Consider the following 20,450-nt stretch of genomic DNA (forward strand, 5'->3'; position numbering starts at 1 on the left):
ACCTGCTTGCCCCCACCCATCGCTACCCATGCTCCTGTCGCTTAGCACCAGTGATAAACAGGACATATCCCCTTGGCCGGGTGCCCGCCCAAGGCATGCAGGATCAAGCCTTCTCCCGAAAACCTCCTCTGGCAGCCACTTGAACAGCACCACTTGGTTTATCAGGCAGTGAGGCTATCTCTGTAGCAGAAGGACTCTTGCTTGATCAACGTCATCCTGCTAGGAAAACTGGCACGGGTCTGCCTGCCCTTTGGCGCAGATCTCTTCGCAATCCCCTTGCCTTGGCCCATGTTTCCCCCCACATTACAAAACCACTCAATCTTCAGGACAGTCATGGCTCATTGCCAAACATATGGCAGGTTTGTTGCCTGGGTTTGTCCAGCCACTTCTCCCCAGGGGCAGGGCTCCCTACCCCTGACTCCAGCCAGCTCCACAGCTATTTGCATCCAGTGCCAGTTTTCCTTTTGCTCTGGCAGATAATCTCAGCCATTGCAACCCATACTCAGCTTCTCATGAGCGCTTTCTCCAGCCCCTCTGATTTTCCAGCACCCCCTTCCAGCTGTCTGTGAGCTGAGAGAAAATCAGCTCCTCCCCACTGCACCCCACCCCACAAGATGCCTCTTTTTAAGCTGCTGTCTAATGCTTCCAGCCCACCCCACTGGGAGCTGCAGACTCCTGGGCACTTGAATCGAGGACAGTATAGGTTCTTGGCAGAAGAGGATGCTCTGATCCACAGCCAGGCTCCTGCCATGTGCCTCTGAGGGCACTTGGGCTGCAGCAGCAGGTCAGGTCCAGGACCCAGTCCTGCCCCTATACTCAGCCTGGCAGGATCACGGGGCTGACTAAAGCGACAGCAGGGTCAGGAACCTTAAACCCGGACAAATCATTTGCAGGGGGCTCAAGCAAGATGAGTAACCAGCCCTGCACAGCAGTGACCGCTACCATGCTCCATCAGCAAAGCCCGAAGCGGGGCTCCCCACGGCAAGGGAGCTGGCCACAGCCTGGCCGAGGGGGCAAAGGTGGGGACCCCGGGACCCCCAGAAGGGCAGGCAGGCTGGCTCGCCTGGAGCGCAGCGCAACGGTGGAGCGCAGTTTCCGCCGCACCCTGCCTTCACCCTTCCTGTACCCCTGCAGGAACAGCCCCAGTAGCCCTTGCCCAGGCCCGCAGGATGGCGTCCACCAGCCCGGATCGTGGCAGGACGAGCCCCGATGGCTTCCTCGTGCCACCCGTCCAGAGAGCCCTACAGTGCGTACAACCATGCGTTGAGCCCTGCCAAGGAGAGTGGATGCCAAACCTGAATTACCAGCCCAGAGAGTGGCTGTGGATCCCAGGAGCTCCTGTGATTTGCGGCAGGTTTTTCAGGTCCCTGCCTGTCACACACACACGCAGATACTTAAGCAGTCACCCAAGGACCTGCGGGGTTCTTCTTTTACACACTTCTGGTCCTTGCCAGCTCCAGGTAAGCGCAGGCTTTGAGCTGGGGGTGCTGGGGTGGATTTGCAGAGGGGGATGGGGGGGGGGGCATGGAGGGAGGAGCTGACAAGCGCTTATTGATGCTGGGGAGGTTGAAGCAGCGCCCAGTAGGGCTGTGGTGGGAAAGCTTCACGCCTGGGGCAGGGAGAGGGGCACACAGGCAGAGACCCCAGGCTGGGGGTACCACGGGGACCTGCCTCTGTTTCAGCAGCTGCTGTGCTCTTGTTTGCTTTGTTCCCATCCGATATTATCTTCTAGAAGGCTGAACGGGTAGTTTACAGGATGCCTGACAGGTGGTTTTTCCTTATTTATGGCAGGGTCTGGTTTATTTTTAAAGCCTCCGTCCCACCTTATCCTGTGCGCCATGCCAGCTGATGTTATCCACAGCCACCCCACAGCAGGAGGCCGAGCAAAGCTTGGGACAGGACATGGCTCTGCAGCAGAGCAAGGGAGGGCAGGAGGGCTCGTTTGCATTGAGAACTGCTATTTTGATCCCCACAGTGGCAGGAAATAGCTGCAAGCTAAAACCAGGCGCAGATGCCTCCAGTCGCATCCCAGCTCTGACAGTGAGGAGAGCACTGGGGAAGGGGTCAAGAAGCCCAGCAGGGGCTATGGGCCCCTGTCAGCTGGGCAGGAGCTGCTGCTCAGAGAGTTTTCCAGGGGCTTTGGGTGCAGAACACCATTAGAGAGCTGCACAGCCAGCCAGTTACTGTGTCTGCCGTTCAAAAAAGCAAAGCTGAGCAAACCAGAGATCACGTCTTTTCTGGAAAAGTGGCTGCTTTCTGCCAGGGTAGTAAATGCTGACTGCACTAGCAAGTGCTGTGCAGGCAAGCTGGGAGACAGAGAGATGTCCTCTCCCATCTCAGGCCAGAGACGGGAGCCCTGCTAGTAAGCCCAGGGTGTCTCTGGGGAGCTTGGTGCAACCACAGGACACAGGCAGTATAATTGTAGAGGGAGGTCTCTCGCCACCCCACTGGTCCTCCCTCACATCTAGGTCAGGTCACACAGGGCTTTGTCCAGCTGATTTTTAGAGATCACCAAGGATGGAAGTGCCCTGACCTCTCTGGTCCCTGTCCCCATGCTGGACCCCCCATACTATGAAGATTTTTTTTCCCCAATATCTAATAATACTTTCTCTTGCTGCAACTTGTGTCCATCAGCCATTGCCTTTTGTCTGCTCACTCCAAAATGGCCCTGGAATTGCATTTAAATGCCCCATCAGCCACACTAAGAGCACCAGATGCTACCTGCACAGCCTCCATCTACAGATCCATGCTGGCTGCAGCCGCCCACAGCAGCCCAAGCAGCCGATGAACTCCTTGCAAGCTTCAGCTGGTGGCTGCTCTCACATTGCTCCACCTAAAACCAAGACAGTTAACCAGAGCCAAGTGTGAATTCCCCAGGGCTCTTTAGCTTGACGCATAGGACAGAGCAGGTGTCACTGGTGCTGTGGTTTCACTGTGACAGTGCATCTGGCATTGTCATTTCTGCCTGGGTGAGTAACCGCCTGCCCCTGAACTTTCCTCCCTGTGCTGCCCAGGGGAGACAGCAGTGGGCATGGGACTGCTCACAGACCTGAATGATGATCACAGCCCCCCCAGCCTTTCTGAAAGCCGAATAGATGGTTTACATCGTTTGCAGTGAAAAAGCTGGTTTTTTCCCCAATGCCTGCAAAAATTTAGGCAGAAAAAAGCAGTGACCAGTGGTGCTTTTCAGCAGCTGAGCAAAACAGTTGTGATTCTCTGTATTTCTGCCAGGCTTAAATAAATGTAAGCAAGAAAATCACCTCTCCTGTACAGGGGAGAGGTCCTGTGCAGCCTGAAGGCCAGGATCCAGGCCTGGGCTTAAACAGGGCTCCACTTAAGTAGCAGGTAGGTGAGTAATGGTAAATACAGCCAGTCAGGACATTTAGGGACTCCTGGTGCCCTCAAGTCCTGTCATATACCCCCAATTTTTAGCACCCAAGAGGTGCCAAGTGCTGGGTCCCACATGCTGCACAGGGCCACATGGCTCCTGAAAACCTCCAGGGCCCAGTGGAGCGATGTGGGGAGACCTACAGAGCCCTCCAGGACCCCCAGGGTTTTGACCTTTTCCTGAAGGCCATCTCAAAGCCTTGAGAGGTAGAAACTCTTCTCCCTCCAGAGCAGGGGTAGAGGGGATACAAGGAAAACCATCAGGCATCACATCCTTCCTGCATGCTGGGGCACCCTGAGCTGCCAGCAGGCAGAAGATACTGTGTCCTACAGGGAAACGCCTTAGGAACCTGGAGATTATCAGAAACAAAAACAGCCTGCAGATGAAAGTTGAAGCACGTGTTCCCTATGCAAATCAATGCACACACATTAATGTACGTTAATGCAGCAGGCTGCAAACAATGATTTATGAACCACCAGGACATGTTGCTGCTGGTGGCCCAGGCTAGATGCATGATCCAGAGGTGATGAGGGGCCCTGTGGCGACTGAGCTTTCTAGGAGAGGGGCAGGTGGCTCAGTGGGGTGCTGATCAAGGAGGAGAGGAAGGACTTGTGGCCTGAGCTTGGCCTCATCGGCACTTTGACCTCATGGAGAACCTGGCAGCCACAGTGCTGGAGAGCAGCACCTCAAGTCCAGGGGATCTCCTTCTCCCCCTGCATCTTTTCCAGAGGTCTCCAAATGCCCAAGGCAGGTGAGCAGCATTCACCTGGCCCCCACCAGCTCACACGCATGAGGGACTGAACTTTGTCTGCCCACTCCCTATATGGACACCTCTGAACTGAGCTGATGCCAGGAAAGCCCAGGCAGCTGCTGCCACACACCTGTGGCCACAACACTCTGCAGACAAGGCCAGCTAGGCTTGCAGCACCTGGGGTTAAAGATGGTCTTTCTCCAGTCCATCCAGGGGTGGTGGATGATGCCGTCCACCAGCGCACTCCATCACACAGAGATGTGCCCCGGCCTTACGCAACCCCTCTGTTACAATCTGTATTTACCAAGTGACTCAAGCAGAGTGGGCTGTTTCACAACCAGCTCTGGTCTATTTATAAGCCCCTACTCAAATGCCAAGGGATCCTTTTGTTGGTAAAAGCACCTCCTGCAGACAAGGCTCAGTTGGACCTTTGCTTTTCAAGGTAAAGCTCAAAGAAGAGGATCTCTCCAGCCTCTCGTGAATAGCAGAGCTGGCTCTCTGCAAGCTGCAAGGCAGTTTTGGAGCTGAGCCTCATCCCAGCAGTGCTGTCAGCAAGTGAGAGCCCTGGGGCATTCAGTACACCCCAGGGTACCGAGTGGGTTAAGGTCAGTTATCCATCAACCAGGAAAGCAGTTGGGTTTAAAGCTAAGCAGTAGGGGTGCTACACGATGGAGGTGCCTGGGTTACATCCCAGAGCCAAAGGGAAGGAGAAGCTGGACTACAAGGTGGAGGCAGGGCAGGTCTGCAGCGGATGGCCCACAGGAGTCCCAAGGCGGGCCAAGGGCTCCTGGCAGCACTGGAGAGCCAGCAACCAGCAACCAGCCTGCCTGACTGACAGAGACAGGCCAAGCAACTCGGACAAGCAGGAGAGCAGATCAAGAAAGGCCACATTTTTGCATCCAGCTCCTCCCCCGCCAACACCCCACAGCTTGGTTTCGGAAACACCAAAATGATTCAGTGTCAAGGGACTTCTGCATGCTTTGTGGGGGCAATGCCTCGTGTTTCAGTTGACCCAACTGGCAGGCTTGACCCTCTGCCACGCAGGAGAAAACTTGGACCCCTGCAGAAGAGAGGTGTGGGACCTACCCAAGGTGTAGTTAACTTGTTTTGCATGTGCTTTTGTGCCAGATCTGCCAGAGGTTTGTGCAAAGCACAAGTGGGACAAATGTTACTCTGGAGAAGAATGTGGGTTCCTTACTTCTGCCGTTGCTGGGAGCACCTAGCACTGATCACAGCCAAAGGCAGTGAGTGCTTGAGCAACAGACATGCACGAGGTACGGTCCTCCGAGGACTGACCCTTCACTTATACACTGAGAAACAAACAAACAAACAGTTCAGCCACGCTCAGGAACAACCAGACTAATTGTTTATGCCCATGCAAGATAACATTAAACATTAGGAAACACAAAGCAGCTCACCTGCTCACCACCAGCTTTCTGTGATGCCTGGCCATGCTGCTAGGAGGAGGACCAGGACACTGATCAGGAGGGAAGATGGGGAGATTGATGGGTCCAAGCCCATGCTCCCAAAAGATCCTGCATCCTCTGGTTTGTGATTCCCCTGCAAAAACTTGCCTGGTTGCTGGGGATAAAGAAAAAAAAAAACCAACAAAAAAACCAAACCACTAGGCTGGATGCCAGATACTGTCCCCTCGCCCAGAGGATAAATAATGTTTTTTAATTCATGTCTTTAAATTAACCCCCTCAACATGCCCGTTGCTGTGACATCACTCCCAAGTGACGCCCAGGCCTAAATACGGCTGTAAACAGGAATCGTCCCCATGGGAGTCATGCTGGCTATAAATACAGCACCAGGGGAGTGCTGAGCAGAGGACAGGCTGCAGTCTCCTGCCAGCTAAGGATGGTGAGACAGCTCAGCTGGGCGCCGTTGGCATCCGGTTGCCACAGTGGGGAAACTGAGGCAGAAGTTGCTGGGGGGCTGGGGCTCCCGGCTGAGCTCCCCAGCATGCCTTTGGGAAGAGAGTTGTGCCCTGCCACGGCCAGAGGCCACTGGGGAGGGGGGAGCTGCTGGGGATGGGGATGGCAAATCTGGGGCTCAGCAAGTGTGGCCCCACTGGCCACTCCCATCTTGGGCAATGACGCTGGCCCCTCTCCGCAGTGCCTGGCCCCATAGCCCTACCCCAAGAGGAGATGGCCACGGAGAAGCCAGTGACTCCCACTGAGGAGCAGCTGGAGATCCTGGAGTACAACTTCTGCAAGGTGAACAAGCATCCTGACCCCACCACGCTGTGCCTCATCGCGGCCGAGACCGGGCTCTCCGAGGAGCAGACCCTGGTGAGCGTGCACCCATCACCCCCGCCTTGGCACCAGCCCTGCTCCCCCTGCATGCCTCTGTGCCCCACACACTCTCCCTACATCTCCTGCCTGTCCTGTCCCCGGCTCTCTATCATACCCCCTGCACTCTTCTGTCCCCCCACATGCTTCCTACTGCACCCCCTGCACCCCTTGGTGGCCCATAGGCTCCCTACTTGCACTCTGCATCCCACACTGCACCCACAAGTCTCCTTTGCACCTCTGCAACTCCCAGTGCACCCCTAACCCCACACTGCACCCACAGAACTCCACTGCACCACCCTGCACCCCACATGTTCCTGCCCCTGCATCCCCAAAGCCCCTCCCCCTGTAATCGCAGCCCCTTCATCCCAAAGCCATGGCCTCCCGCACAGCAGCCCAGTGCCCCACTGGGATCCTTGTGTCCCTACCCCGCCCAAGAGCCCCATCCCCAGCCTGGGCTTGGAGACCAGGCTGGTGCTTCCCACAGCCAGACCAAGGGCACACCCCAAAGGTCACTGGCTGCCTGTGGAGCCCTGAACATACAACACGTGCACGCTGTCCTTTCCTTCCAACCCATTGTTGATAGTGTCGGGTGCCCAAACCATTGCTGACTTTATGGTCTGAAGAAACTACAGACATTTTAAAACAGATATGGGATAGATGCAACTCCTGCAGGATGTGCTGTGGGACATGCTCAGGCTGTGTGCGCTCCCCCTCACTGCAGTTAGCTACTTCAGCAGCCCTAAGCCCAGATGTCAGGCAAGTCTGTCAGCCTCTCCAGGAGACACAGAGGCCTCCAAATGTTCCTCCACAGGGACAGGCTGGGACTTCCACTGAGCCCTGTGCTCCGTCTGGCTACCTGCAGGCTACCCTGGGCTTCAGAAGCAAACAGTTCCTTCCCAGTTCCTTCAGGATGCAGTGCAGCCGGTTTTGATGCAAGTGTTTTATAAGCTACTAGACCCATAGCAGTGTTGATGGGTATAGAAATGAAATCCAACCCTCTGAAAAGTTAGCAGCATTTTGCAGAAAGCTGCCAAGCCTGGTTCTCCCTGGACAAAGCCAAAGGGATATAAGAGCTGAGCAGGCAATGCCAGCAGGTAGCCTGTCCCAGGGAAGGATGCTGGTGTAACATCCATTGCACTGATAGTCCTTGGCTGGAGTGGGAAAGGAGACCCCTCCTCTACTGTGCTTTGGTGATAGGCCAGGTACCACTGCTTGTTTGAGGCAGCAAGGAGGTAGTACCCCTGAAATACCTTTTCCTCCTTAGAAATGGCACTGCTGTATTTTTTTTTTTCTAAAGCAAATTGTAAAAACAGGCCATATATGCCCAGTACACCTCTGGAGATGTCTTAAAATCTTCCCTAATAACCATCTTTTTCCATAAGTCAAGGGTGCTTCTAGAGATCTGGAGATGAAGGTCATGTTAGGGACAGGATGGAGACTGGGATGGTGAGCTGCAAAGTGCCTGCATTGCGTACGACACAGAGAATCATTGCTCCTGACATCTGGAGTGTTTTATTGGCTAGATATAGCAACCATTTTAATAAAAAATTTAGTAAAAATTAGATGTAAAGAGGTACTGAGTCAACAGGAGATGATGGTTTAGGACAGGAAGTGACATTTTTGGGAGGAGGCTAGGAAGGCAATCATCTGACTGGATGTGGTCCAAGGCAGTGCTAGTGCAAGAGCGCCGTGGTTGTATCATTACGGACCACAATAGCTTCAAAAATAGCCATGAACAAACATAGCAACAAAATGAGCAGCAACAAAGCAAATCACAGGCACATTTCCAAACAAAAAGCTGAGCTGTGCTTCCGGCACATATGAGTTATATCTCTCTTCTTACAGAGGTAGTGTGGCTTTATCCAGCTGCATTTTATCTAACGTTTGAAACTGCAGCAGTGTTGAAGTGGCATCAGCAGCTCTGAGAGTTGGCTTAGAGATGCTAAGTTACTACAGAATAACATAGCCATGCATATTGCTTGGAGACTAAGATAATTTTTAACTCATTTTTTTAAAACTGTTTGTTCTTAAATTTGTTGAGAGCCACTGTGTTGTGGCTTTCTGAAGCAGGTCAGCTTTTGATTCCTGTCGTTTTTGGACCTGCAGTGATCATTTCACTGCTCCAGCCATTTAAACAGACCATCCAACAGCAACTTAGCCAATCTCTTAACCTGTTTGCAAGAAAAACCTGGACTCACAGCAATAAAATGAGAACTCACCCATGCTGTCAAGGTCTGAAGCGAGCAAGACAAATGAAAGAGGTGCACATGTAGGTAACAAGACCGTTCAGTCAGAAGCGGCTGTCCTGCTGCCCATACTGCCGGGGAACAGTGCAGCGCCTTGCCAGAAGACAGCAGTACTGTGACTTTCCCTCGCCTGCTCCGATGTGGTGATCACATCTGCACTTTTAGCAAGGTTATTTGGAGGTTTTGCTCAGCCTAGTGCACTCAATCTCTGTTTTGTTTTTTCCTCCAGAAATGGTTCAAGCAGCGCCTGGCAGAGTGGAGGAAGTCTGAAGGGCTGCCCTCAGAAAGCGGGTCTGTCAGGGACTAGAGGATGCTGCTCTGATCCCCATGCCTGCTGTAAATGATGGTGAAGCTCTTCAGAGTGGGTTTCCTTGAGGTTCTTCTGTTGCAATAGGTTTTGAGATACAAAGTAATACCCTGCTATTTAACATAAGTTTTATTTAAAGTGTACAGAACCAGGAAAAAAATGTTACATATATATGCTTATACAGCTTCTGGTGGCTGCATAGCCTGTCTAGCGATTCCCATCCATTTTAACAGCAGCTGCAGAGGGCAAGGCAATCTCATGCCCTTGTCCCAGGCTTGCAGAAAAGCTGCCATGAAAGGTTCAAACATAGAAGGGGGGAGGGGGGGGAATTTGTTTTCCTTATGATCCCCAGAGGCAAAGTATGTGAGCTAGCTTCAATATACAGATCATCCAGAGAGGAGGGAACCTGGAAAACCAGATGTGTTGTTCAGGTGATCCTGGTTAGCTCAAGATGCCCGAGTCAGCTATGGATATTGGCAAACCAAGTGCCTACACCATAATCAGACCAAGCCAAGCCCCCCCGAATGCATTTCTCACATTTCTGTTAAAGGTCACCAGAGGGAAAGAACTGGTCTTTTTTTTTTCCCCCAAGGCATAAATAAAAAACCAATATTTTTTTTTATGAAAGGAGCTGTGTTATGTCCCTACTTGTCCTCCCTCCCCAATGGCAGGAGGCAGACTCCTTCCTGAGGGAACGCAACACTTCTCCAAGGCAGCCTCAGTGGGCACCGTGAGTTTTCCCTCTTGCCACAGGGATAGCTCGCAGACATGGGCAACCTCCTCTTCTAGGGCACCCATGGGTCCATCCATGGCAGCCCACACAGCCCCACACACACCCCAAGCCCCAAGGTGGCAGAGGCTGGGGGTGCTGGGGTTCGCCTGCAGGGTGGCGGGGGGGCAAACCCCAGCCTTCTTCTGGCTATTCTCAAGCCTGAGGGATGTAGTTGCGCTGGGGGTCTAGCACAAAGCCCAAACTCTCATCCATCCTGGTACAGGACAACTCATGGGCTAAAAAATAACGAGCACCATTGCCCAGTGACCTTACCTTGTTCAAAAGGGTTCAAAAATCCTCTGCTTAGTGGATTATTGAATCAATTAGTGGATCCTCTTCTGGTTTGTGGTCACCTGCCTCTACTCCTTTAGAAGGAGAATCAACCTAACAGAGGGAAGATGAAGATACACTGGCACTGAAACTGCCACATGCTTTCATTTATGGCTTTTGTCCCTTGCTGGAGAGGATCTCTCTTGCCTCAGTATCTCCAGCCCATCGCCAGTGGCTGGGCTGCCAGGGCAAAGCACACTGAACCTGCAGGAAACAGATAAAAGCAATCTCCCTGTGCAGTTCCCACACAGGTTGTGTTGTTCCCCTGCAGTCCAGCTGTCAAACTGACTCACCCTCAGACCCAACTGGAGCTCAGAGTTTGTTCTGCAGAGTCCGGCACCGATATCTGTTTTGTTCTTAGTCTTTGCAATGTACCTTCTCCCTTACATTGAGGAGAACTCTGCTTTTTTCAGTTAGGCTCCAAAGATCCCAATGCAGAGCTCCATTATTTTGCCCAGGGTCACAAAACTGAGTATCTGAACCGCACAGATTTAACCCACCTGTGTAACTTGTATCAAAGATGCATGCAAAGCAAAAGGCTGGATCTTCCCATTCTCCAGGCATTCGAGAAAACAGGCCCCAAATCCAAGCCAACTCAACGCACATGCCACCCCAGCATTTCCTAAGTCTGTACTAAAGCTTTGCACCTTAACAAATCCAGCCCTGGATCTGGAATTTTGCAGCCTTTTGTGTTTCTACTTCTGTCACAAGCACAAAACTTTGAGTGCCACTAAGAAGCCCTCTAAACTTTAGCAAAAATTTTGAAACCCAAGGTCAGGAGTTGTGTTGCATCAACCTACTGTGCACCGTCAGCTTTGGTTTGCCACACTTCTTTACATGAAAGAACAGTTCCTGTGCTGGCTTCCCCCAGCAGCTGTTTCATTACTTCTTTAACTATTGCAGCAAAAAAACCAAGAAGAGTGATAAACTCCAGACATAACCCATCCTAGGGAGAGAGGCTTCCCACATTAGGTCAAATTCTGCTCGTTTTCCCCCAGTGACTATTTTGTTCTTAAGGAATGACCATTTTATTTAAGTCCCCAGATAAGCCCAGTAAAAGTGGCTGCTCGTAAGGAAGTGTTCCTCCTGGGTGCTGCCTCTGTGCAGTGTTCAAGGAGGTTTTCCAGCCACAGCACAGCCCGAAGAGGGTGATGTTCCACGGGGTGATGGGGCAGCTGGCACGAGCAGCGGGCTGTGTGTCTGAGGGAGCTCAGCGCTTAATCGGACGAGCCAGTTCTTTGATCCGAGCAGAACAAGTTGCCTTCTTAGCAGTCTCCTTCACTGTGAACGTGTCTGGGTTGAATTGAGCTGAGACCATAGGAGGCCTGGGGGAGCAAGGACAGAGCCAGTCAATTCCGACTGGAGCAGGGCCAGCTCTCAAATCTGCCTGTCAGCCGACACACCACCTGAGCCCTGCCCTTCCCTGTCAAGGGGGAACAAAAGCAGTCATGCCTCTGCTGCTGTCACCAAGACACTAGTGAGAGGGGATGCCCCATCTCTCACCGAAGCTGTCGCAGCCATTACAGCCAGGCATTCCCTCATCCTCTGTGAAATATCCTACCCAACATTTCCTGCAGCCCAGGCTGAGGCCAGCTGCATCACACTGGGCAACATCAATGTGCTACACTGTGCCATGTGTCAGCTGGTTGCTTTTTATAATTGCAATTAATAATTAAGAAGTCCCAACCAGTAATTCCTATTGGAATTCGAAAGGTCCTATTTCTTCTCTTTTGATTCTCCTTCCATCTCAAAAATGCTTTTTAAACCACAATCCCTGTAGCATTAGCACATCCAGCCATATAAAATCCATGTATTTTAGAAGTGGAAGAGCAGTGGCTTAATCACACTGGCCAAACCCAAATCAACAAGGTACCACGGTCTGCACAAAATGGGCTGACAGCTGGTATTTCCCCATGGCAGGAAAGCAGCACCTACCTTCTGCAGGGCTGGGCCAGTTCCACAAGCCTTGGCGTGGTCACCGTGCGCTTTGCAGCCTTCGTCACTGGCCACTCAGCATCTCACAGGGGCACATAGTCAGGATGCAATCTTTTTGCTCTAGCCAGCTCCAGGGTCCGAGGGCTCGCAATTGCCTCCTGAGCCAACTTGGAAACCTGTGGAAGAATGGGGAGAAAGGTCCTTACAGGTGCCCCTGGCATTCAAGAGTGACCAACTGGCAACTCAGTGTACCCAGGTTCACAGCTGCTGACCACACGCAGATGGGACACAATCCTGTCCACAGCTGTGTCTGGCATCAGACAAGCTGTGGAAGGAGAAATCAGTGCCTGGCCAGTCCCAAAACCTGCCCTCCAGCCCCGTCTTACTCGTAGCCCTTCGTCCAACCCATCCCCCAGCACTGGAGATCCCAATTACACACTTGCCCATCCCCACAACTGCAGGCTAGGCACAGGTCTGCTCTTCCCTGGGGATGTCTGCTGGGAGTCAGTTCATGCTCTGGATGGAGGACGAGTCCCGCTCCTCAGCCCAGGAAGCAGCTATGTCAGCCCCACAGACAGCAGCACATCCAGGGCTGCCAGGAAGAGAGCCACCAGCGACTGATCACCCATGCCCTCCCCACTGCCCGGTGCCCCTGTCACACACGGTGCCGGGTGATGCTGCCTTACCGGACGAATGACAGATTCAGGAAAGCTGCACTCATAGCAGCAGGTCACCTTCCTGACCCGGGGCTCTGCGAGACACTGTAACCACGAGGATGCTCTGGCCACGGCCGCAGCATTTGTAACCTTTGTTGGCACCTGCATGGGTTCAGAATGGGGGAGGGATGTGCTGACACAGGTCGTCCATAGCAGCCCACAGGGACACAGTCCCTCTCCAAAGGGGTGCGCACCCAGCACCCTTCCTCTGCAGACATGCTCACAAGAAGAAGAACTCTTACTTTCCCAGCACCCATTACACTTCTTTCACCTGAACTATAAGGTAATTTTGGCGCTATTGGGATTTGTATGTCAGATAAATGCCTGTAATGAGAGCCTGTGTAGCCAGGTAAACATGCAGAGAAATTTCTTCCAGAGTAATGTTTTTCATACTCATCTTCCTGTCTGAATCAAATAATTTCCCTGCTAAGGATAGACACTTAGATTTCAGGGTAAAAGTGCTGGTGCAGTTAACTGCATTCCTACAGCAAAAGTGATTACTGCTGCAGGACAGGACTTCTTCCCCTATTTTTCATAGGGTTACTGATGCCAGAGCCTGCTCCAGCACAGCCTCCCTTATTTCCCAGCCCAGAGACTGCAGCCAGAAAACCTAGCCTTTGCCGTGGAAATGAGTGTAATCTGAGATTGCCCCTGTCATGGTTTAACCCCAGCCAGCAACTAAGCACCATGCAGCCGCTCACTCACTCCCCCCCATCCAGTGGGATGGGGGAGAAAATCGGGGAAAAAAGAAGTAAAACTCCTGGGTTGAGATAAGAACAGTTTAATAGAACAGAAAAGAAGAAACTAATAATGATAATGATAACACTAATAAAATGACAACAGTAGTAATAAAAGGATTGGAATGTACAAATGATGTGCAGGGCAATTGCTCACCACCTGCTGACCAACACCCAGCTAGTCCTGGAGCAGCAATTCCCTGCCCCCACTTCCCAGTTCCTATACTAGATGGGACATCACATGGTATGGAATACACAGTTGGCCAGTTTGGGTCAGGTGCCCTGGCTGTGTCCTGTGCCAACTCCTTGTGCCCTGGCTGGGCATGAGAAGCTGAAAAATCCTTGACTTTAGACTAAACATTACTGAGCAACAGCGGAAAACATCAGTGTTATCAACATTCTTCACATACTGAACTCAAAACATAGCACTGTACCAGCTACTAGGAAGACAGTTAACTCTATCCCAGCTGAAACCAGGACAGCAGGCCAAGCCCCTTCACCCCTGCCAAACCAATGACCCGCCTAAAAGGAGCAAGTTCAGAAATAGGTCTCTAAATTAGGCTTCTGGTAAAACACTGATAAAACATACATAGTGCTTGCAGGCTCATGCCCCCTATATACACAGTGAGGAGCACAGCTGCCCAACTACGAACACGACTGTACTCCCTAGGAGCTAAACAGGCCATTCCCATCAGGTTTCTCCACTTTCCCAGGCTGCTTGATCAGGGGATGCCTCCCTTGGCTCTCCTGCTATTCTAGGCTGCTCCAGCCTGGCTGTTTTCTGTCTCTCAGCAAGGAGATTTTCAAAGACCGCATCTCACTCCAAAAAGGCAGTTTCTCTCAGTATCACAAATCCCAGCAGAACCAGACAGCTTCTCCCCTCCATAGCACACACTGGGCATATCCCAGGGCAGGACACAGGGTGCAAAAACTCAGGACAGTTTGCTGCATCACTGTCCCCTCCAAATCTCACTCAACCACCTCCTCACCTCTCTGGCCAGCAGGAACTCTGGGTGCAGCGCCTTTGGTCAGGCAAGCTCCAGGATCCGTGGGGAGGCCTTATAGCTCAGTGCAGCTGGCGATACGGGCCACTCAGGGGACTGGCGAGGTCTGGAAGCAGAGAGTCATGGCACCACCACTCGCAGATATTCCTCCACACAGGTTGAACCAGGATGCAGCTGGGATGTTTAAGCCTCATGCTTGCTGCAGTAGAAGGCAGCTTTGTCTTGCGGCCATTTCCAGTGTAGAACCCACTCAGCCCATGAGAGAGTCCAGAGGTCCTAATCTCAGCATAGTTCCTGCTCTGCATTTTGCCCTCTGTTACACCCATCATCTGTTCCTGTATTTATTACTTTGAAGCTGCACTGATGCTACAAGACCCAAGGGCCTCCCTATAGCATCCAACAGGCTTTCTGGCCTCTCACCTTTGCTGCAGATAAGCAGCCTGGTATTTTTTCGGTTCAGACAACTTCAGCAGCCAATCAGAAGGGAAGCCAAAATCCACTAGCGGGGGACGCTCCCAGATCGTTGATTCCCGTCCACAGCCGTACAAGAAGAGGGATCTTGAGGAACAGCACAGAAGAGTTAGTAAAAGGCAACTGACAGAGAACATGATCCTGGCAGATGGTATCCTAAGTCTGGTTAAACATCTGTGCCTGCTGCATGTACAAAAGTTGGCACCAGTGTACATGGAAAAGCCATGAACAAATGGGCACTTACACTTGCGATTTCCTGACTTTAAAGGTAAATGCTGTTTGCATATGCAGAGTCCTCTTTCCAGCACCCTCAGTGCATTGCTTTCAAAGTCTAGGCCTTTCCCTGGACCATTTCAAGAAGCCACTCCACAACACAAACCTGGCAGCACCTCTGTTGTTAAGCTCTGCCAATTTAGAAAGCTCTTTGTTGCAATGGCTTAATAGCACCTTGTGCTCTTGCAGCTCTTTTCATCTTGGGATCTCCCCAGGCTTGCCTAGTGCATGCTCATCCAGCTTTCCATCAGCCACTACTGTTGGAAGATGCCTGTCATCACCAGGGAGAAGGTGAGCAGAAAGGCAGGAAGGGCTGTCAGACAGACACCGTTAGTCAGAGGCAGAAGGTCTCAGGAGGATAAGAGCCCCTGAACTGATGACAGTGACAGAGGAGGGAAAACTACAGACAGGCATGTCTTGACATTCCTCCAGGTAGAGGAAAGCCAGGAGTGCAACACAGTTTCATCTCCATTCTCATTGCTAGGACTTCTTACAGACTAGCAATCACCATTCTGTCTCCAAAAGAGCTTCATCCCCTCCAACAGAGCTACAGATGAGTTGCTTCAAGTAATGTGGCATCACCCAGCACCACTGAAGTTTACATTTTTTACACCATTTCTCACTCCTATTCCCAAACATGGGACTAGTATTTCACCATGCAGTGACAGCAGAGGTTTAACTCAAGGCAAAAGACCTGGATTCCTTCCAGCCAGCAGGATGCTGCAAGATTTCTCTGTTCATAACACTTCCTAACCTTTAACCTCAAGATTTAGGCCAGGCTCCAAGAGGATCCAAGGGATCACTGATTGTGTCCAGGTGCCTGGCTGGGCTGCATCAGCCCCAATACAGACAGGGAACACTCTAGGGACAGACAGTCCCTCTGTACACACAGGTGTGACACATACATGTTTCCACCAAGGCATGCATGCATGCACATGATGTCTCTGCTTCCAAGCCAAAGCAGAGCTGTTGGTTGTGGTTTTGGTTTGGGTTTCTTTTTGTTACAGCAGAGGAACATGCTCCCATGTGCTTGGAGACTGAGATCAAGGTGAGATCAAGGCTGGCTCCTATGGCAGCTGATCCAAACCCAGAGCTCTAATCAGACCAGCAACCACCACATGTTGCAGAAGCCCTTCCCACAGCCAGGAAGTGGGTGTGAGGAAATAAAAGGGCACCAAAAGTTAGCACCCCCCAGTTCCTCCTCACTTTGGAAGTCAAGCGGTCAGGGCAACTATGTTCCCATAGCACTTTCTTCCCTGCTACAGACAGCCCCTGTTCCAAGCACCAGTACAGCCTGGTGGGTCTCAGTGGCATGGAGCTCCCTGTGGTGCAGCAGTGGCAGGAGATGAGATAGCATCTCCCCTTCCCCTGGGAGCCAGCACTTCCCCCTGATTAGATAGCACTCTCTGAGCTGCCTCTTTCCCTAGGATCTGCTACCACATCACTGACCTGCACTGGTTCTTGCCAAAACCTTGCCTGGGCTTGGCCAGTGCCACTGTTCTTGGGGATGGTTGAGCTGTCACAGCACGCCATGAGAGGGTCCAGATTGTCTCTTGGTTTCCCCACACGAGCCTAGGAAGAACAGCAAGGGCATGAAATTTTAGAAACATGCACAAGTGTGAAATGTGTTTGCTGGGGTTATCCTTCCCTGCCTAGGATGGGACACGCACACGGTTCCTACGGCTCCCCACAGCTGTAAAGTGCCGCTGCCATGCCCTAAGCCCTCACCTTCTCTGGTACGGAATTTCCTAACGCTGTCCAGGTGATTGCTGTCAACTCAAAAAGAAAAGAGCCTTCAAGTGATGAGTCTGGTTGTACAGTTCCCAGTGGATGTGCAGAAAGGGTCATTTCACTAAATCTCTGAAACCCCTGGGGGAGTTTCATGATTGCATTTTTCTTGCCTCACCATTACCACCTAACTATACCACAGGTATGACAGTAAAAATAATAATAATACTGTTACGGTCAGGGTGTGCCATGGAAAGTGGGTGCGGTTTTGCAGCATGTTAGTGGTTACTCTCCTGTGCCCAGGGCAAATTTGGAGTTGCTCATCCCCCATTGAGAGAGAGGCCATAGTGGGAGAGGGTACCAGGGTAGTCAGGACAGGGAACAGCAGGGCGATGGGTTTGTGGAGCCTTTTTCAAGCACAGCGACTCCTATCCAGACAATGGAGAAGAGACGTTATGAAGAGACTGTTGCCCTGGCTTGTCAAGCTATAGGTTGACTGTGCAACGCAGACAGCAACTCTGTTCCTAAAGCTGGACTGCGTCCTCCAGGATACAGCAGCCTGTTGCTCCAATGAGGTCTGGTCTCCTTGCAGCACAGCACCAGCCTACCCCACAACATCTCAGTGGGGCAGCAAAGGCAAGACTCATGTCAAGCCCAGGTTTTGGATTGAAACAAGAAAGAGCAAATTGAAGAGAGCCCCTCACTCACTGAACATCTCAATCTGTTTTTTTGGAGCCACTTCTGCTCTTGAGAGGAAAGCAGTAGCAAGACAAAGGCAAAGGCTCTGCACTGGCTGAGGCCTCATCAGTCCCCCAGCCCTCGATCCATGACTCTCTGGGTGCCTCCTTACCTGGGATCATTTGCACAAGCTGCTTTCTTGGGTTCTGCAAGTTCTCGTATCCTGTCAAAATTGCAAAAAAGGGCAGACATGCCATTAAACATACAGTTAAACCAACAAAGCGTAAAGAAGCTACTGCTGTACTCAAAGCCATATAACACACTCTCCAACACCCATGCCTTTGCCTCCATCCCTTGCGAGAGTGCATTAAAGGGATCTCTGTCTCTCCAAGTTACTTTCCATCCATTTAATCTGGTGAATTCACCAGCCCATGGATTTTTGTGCTCTCTCTTGGATTGCAGAGACACAAATTTGCAATTCTGCCCTCACTGCGGGGTCCCTTTGGGACATGGCAGAGGGAGAAGATAATTTTCTGGTTAATAACATGCCACGTAACCCCAGAAGGTAGAAGATGGATATCTCCCAGCCTACAGGAGCCCAGATGAACAGAAACACCTGTTATCAACACTCTTGTTGTTTACTAAAAGGCACCACAGAGACAGCACTGTTCCCACATGGCTTTAGGAGCACAGATGAAGACATGTTTTTTTATTTATCATTTTATTTCAGTCCATTTAGCACAAAGGTCTTAGACACTATAGAGACACAGGAATATACATGGTCTGTGCCCTAGGAGCAGCACTGAAATTGTTTTTACTGAATATTCATCAGACCAAAACCTTTCAGGAAGATCAGATATAGCTGCCTGCTCCTCTTCTCAAGTGTCCCAGGCCTGAAATCCCAGTGGCTGGGAAGCACTTGTGCTTTGTGAGCCTGGGTGCAAAGAGAAGGATGAGGCGATGCCAATGCCACAAGTGCGTTGCAGAATTCCCTGGTGTCACGGACCAAGCCCACATCCACCCACTGGGGCTGCAGGTGCCTGCCCCCAGCCAGCTGGGGGACAACCACACGATGCGGGCAGCTGTGGAAGTGCCCCACCATGGAAAAGCCTGGGGCATTGCTTCCCTGCTTAGTATCACCCGGCAATAGGGCATCATAGCCCTAGAGAGGAGCAGGGACACCCACAGAAATGTTTGCTGACATAAAGCAGTCTGTGCTTTGGGGACACACCTGTGGTTTCTCTGATGGGGCCAATACCTCTAGTGAGATGCTGAGCCCCAGAAAACACTTGCCAGAGAGCTCAGCGCCGCAGAGACCATTGCAATGGCCGGCTGCTGTTAGAGCATCCTCACCACACGCTCCCCGAGAGATGCCCACCGATGTTATCTCCCCATCATGCCCAACCGCTGGTCACGACACTGCAAACACAGCTTCCACTGAGGTCCTGCAGAGGGAACTGCCTGTAGGACTTTGGCCCCCTGCCGCCAGTTCAGGATGGGACACGCTCAGGAAGGCAGCCATCATTTCAGGAGCCAAAAAGCAGTTTCAGCTGTTCATTCCCAAGTGGCTCCCCAGAGGCTTTTGCTCGCAAAGGTGCGAGGGGGTGAAGGATTACCACGTGGAGGTCCGCCCCAGCCTAGCTGCGCCGCAGAGCTGGCAGCTTCTCTCTGCAGGCAGGCTCGTCACTTTTCCTCTACTGCTGGCACAGATCCACCGTGTAGCCACAGCCAAACCTAGCACAGTGCACACGTGGCCCTAGTGCCCCACATCGCTGGCTTGGACACTGCTGTGCAAACCTTGCATCATGACCCAGCCAAGGGACGAGTAACACATTATCTCCAAATTAGGTCCCTCAACTCACTTGACAATCATTAAGTTTTGTTTCCCCCAATTACAAAAAAAAAAAATGACCTTCTACTCTTTTATGATGGCAAAAGCTACAGACAGACCGGCATCCCCACACAGGACGCATCTGCAGCAGATCTGCAACTTGAAAGAGTTAGGCCACCTCACTGACAAGGGGACAGTCCTGTGAGAGCCTTTGCCGTTTGGTCCCAGTGGGGAAAAAGAGGCCTCGCTGCAGCCAGCCGAAGAAACACCTCCCCTGCGCCGCCTGAGCTCACACAGACTCATCGCTTAAGGGGGGGGTCAACTCCCTTTGAGATCAATTCCTTGTAAAGCAAAGGGTCACAGACAGACGTTGCTTGTCATGAGAAGCAGGGGGAAGGGCAAAACCTGGCATCATTTTCTCTGTGTGTTATCACAGTGTCACCCGCTGTGGTATTGACTCGCCACTCGGAGTAAATCCCCGACCCCAAGAGAGGTGGGGCACGGCGTGGACACCCAAGCAGCAGGCCAGGGCCGGGAGGGTTTCTTACCTGTCGCGTGAGCAGGCAGGCAAGGAATGAGAAACTGCAAAGACAAGAAGAGGTGAATTTAAATGCTGGGCAACACCTGCAGCCTGGACTGCCCGCTCTTCAGGGCGACACAGTCACAAGGCGTGTGAAGCTTGTGCATCTCCTTAGGATACGACTGCCTGGCAGTTCTCCGCACCGTTTTTCCCGGTGCCGCGGCACAGCGATGCACCGGCACGCCGTGAGGGGCTCCGCATCCACGGCCGGGCGCTGGCAGCCCCTGAGCCTGCGGGACGGAGCACCCCCAGCACCACCTCCCCTCACCAGCATCCTCCACCGCCGCCTGGGACGAGCACCGGCGGCCGCTGCTGACTTGCGGGCGCCATTTCGGGGAGCCACGTGCCCTCATGAGCGGCAACGGCCCCGCAACGGGCTGGCGCCGCTCGGCCCGGCGGGCACTCC

The 20,450-nt window shown here is 52.2% G+C and overlaps 2 protein-coding genes across 3 annotated transcripts in view; one reads left to right on the forward strand and one right to left on the reverse strand.

Moving 5' to 3' along the window:
* Positions 1 to 1,190: 1,190 nt before the first annotated feature.
* On the forward strand, positions 1,191 to 9,356 carry HOPX (HOP homeobox). 2 transcript variants are annotated; one of them, XM_010586144.1, is made up of 3 exons: positions 1,191 to 1,460; positions 6,258 to 6,433; positions 8,912 to 9,356. In XM_010586144.1, the coding sequence occupies exons 2-3, from the start codon at positions 6,290 to 6,292 to the stop codon at positions 8,987 to 8,989; spliced, it is 222 nt and encodes a 73-aa protein (XP_010584446.1). In that variant the 5' UTR covers positions 1,191 to 1,460; positions 6,258 to 6,289; the 3' UTR covers positions 8,990 to 9,356. The 2 variants fall into 2 exon arrangements, with proteins under 2 accessions (XP_010584446.1, XP_010584447.1); XM_010586145.1 differs by lacking the exon at positions 1,191 to 1,460 and adding an exon at positions 5,973 to 6,002.
* A 1,945-nt stretch (positions 9,357 to 11,301) lies between these two features.
* Positions 11,302 to 20,450, reverse strand: part of ARL9 (ADP-ribosylation factor-like 9) — a 15,382-nt gene continuing 6,233 nt past the window's right edge. Inside the window, 9 exon segments of the mRNA XM_010561030.1 lie at positions 11,302 to 11,416; positions 12,027 to 12,202; positions 12,713 to 12,844; positions 14,469 to 14,589; positions 14,904 to 14,995; positions 15,839 to 15,845; positions 16,668 to 16,799; positions 20,013 to 20,046; positions 20,313 to 20,446. Of these exon segments, the coding sequence (XP_010559332.1) occupies positions 11,302 to 11,416; positions 12,027 to 12,202; positions 12,713 to 12,844; positions 14,469 to 14,589; positions 14,904 to 14,995; positions 15,839 to 15,845; positions 16,668 to 16,799; positions 20,013 to 20,046; positions 20,313 to 20,446 (943 nt within the window).

The sequence above is a fragment of the Haliaeetus leucocephalus genome, unplaced genomic scaffold (assembly GCF_000737465.1).
Source record: "Haliaeetus leucocephalus isolate CR32 unplaced genomic scaffold, Haliaeetus_leucocephalus-4.0 Scaffold140, whole genome shotgun sequence".
Lineage (NCBI taxonomy): Eukaryota > Metazoa > Chordata > Aves > Accipitriformes > Accipitridae > Haliaeetus > Haliaeetus leucocephalus.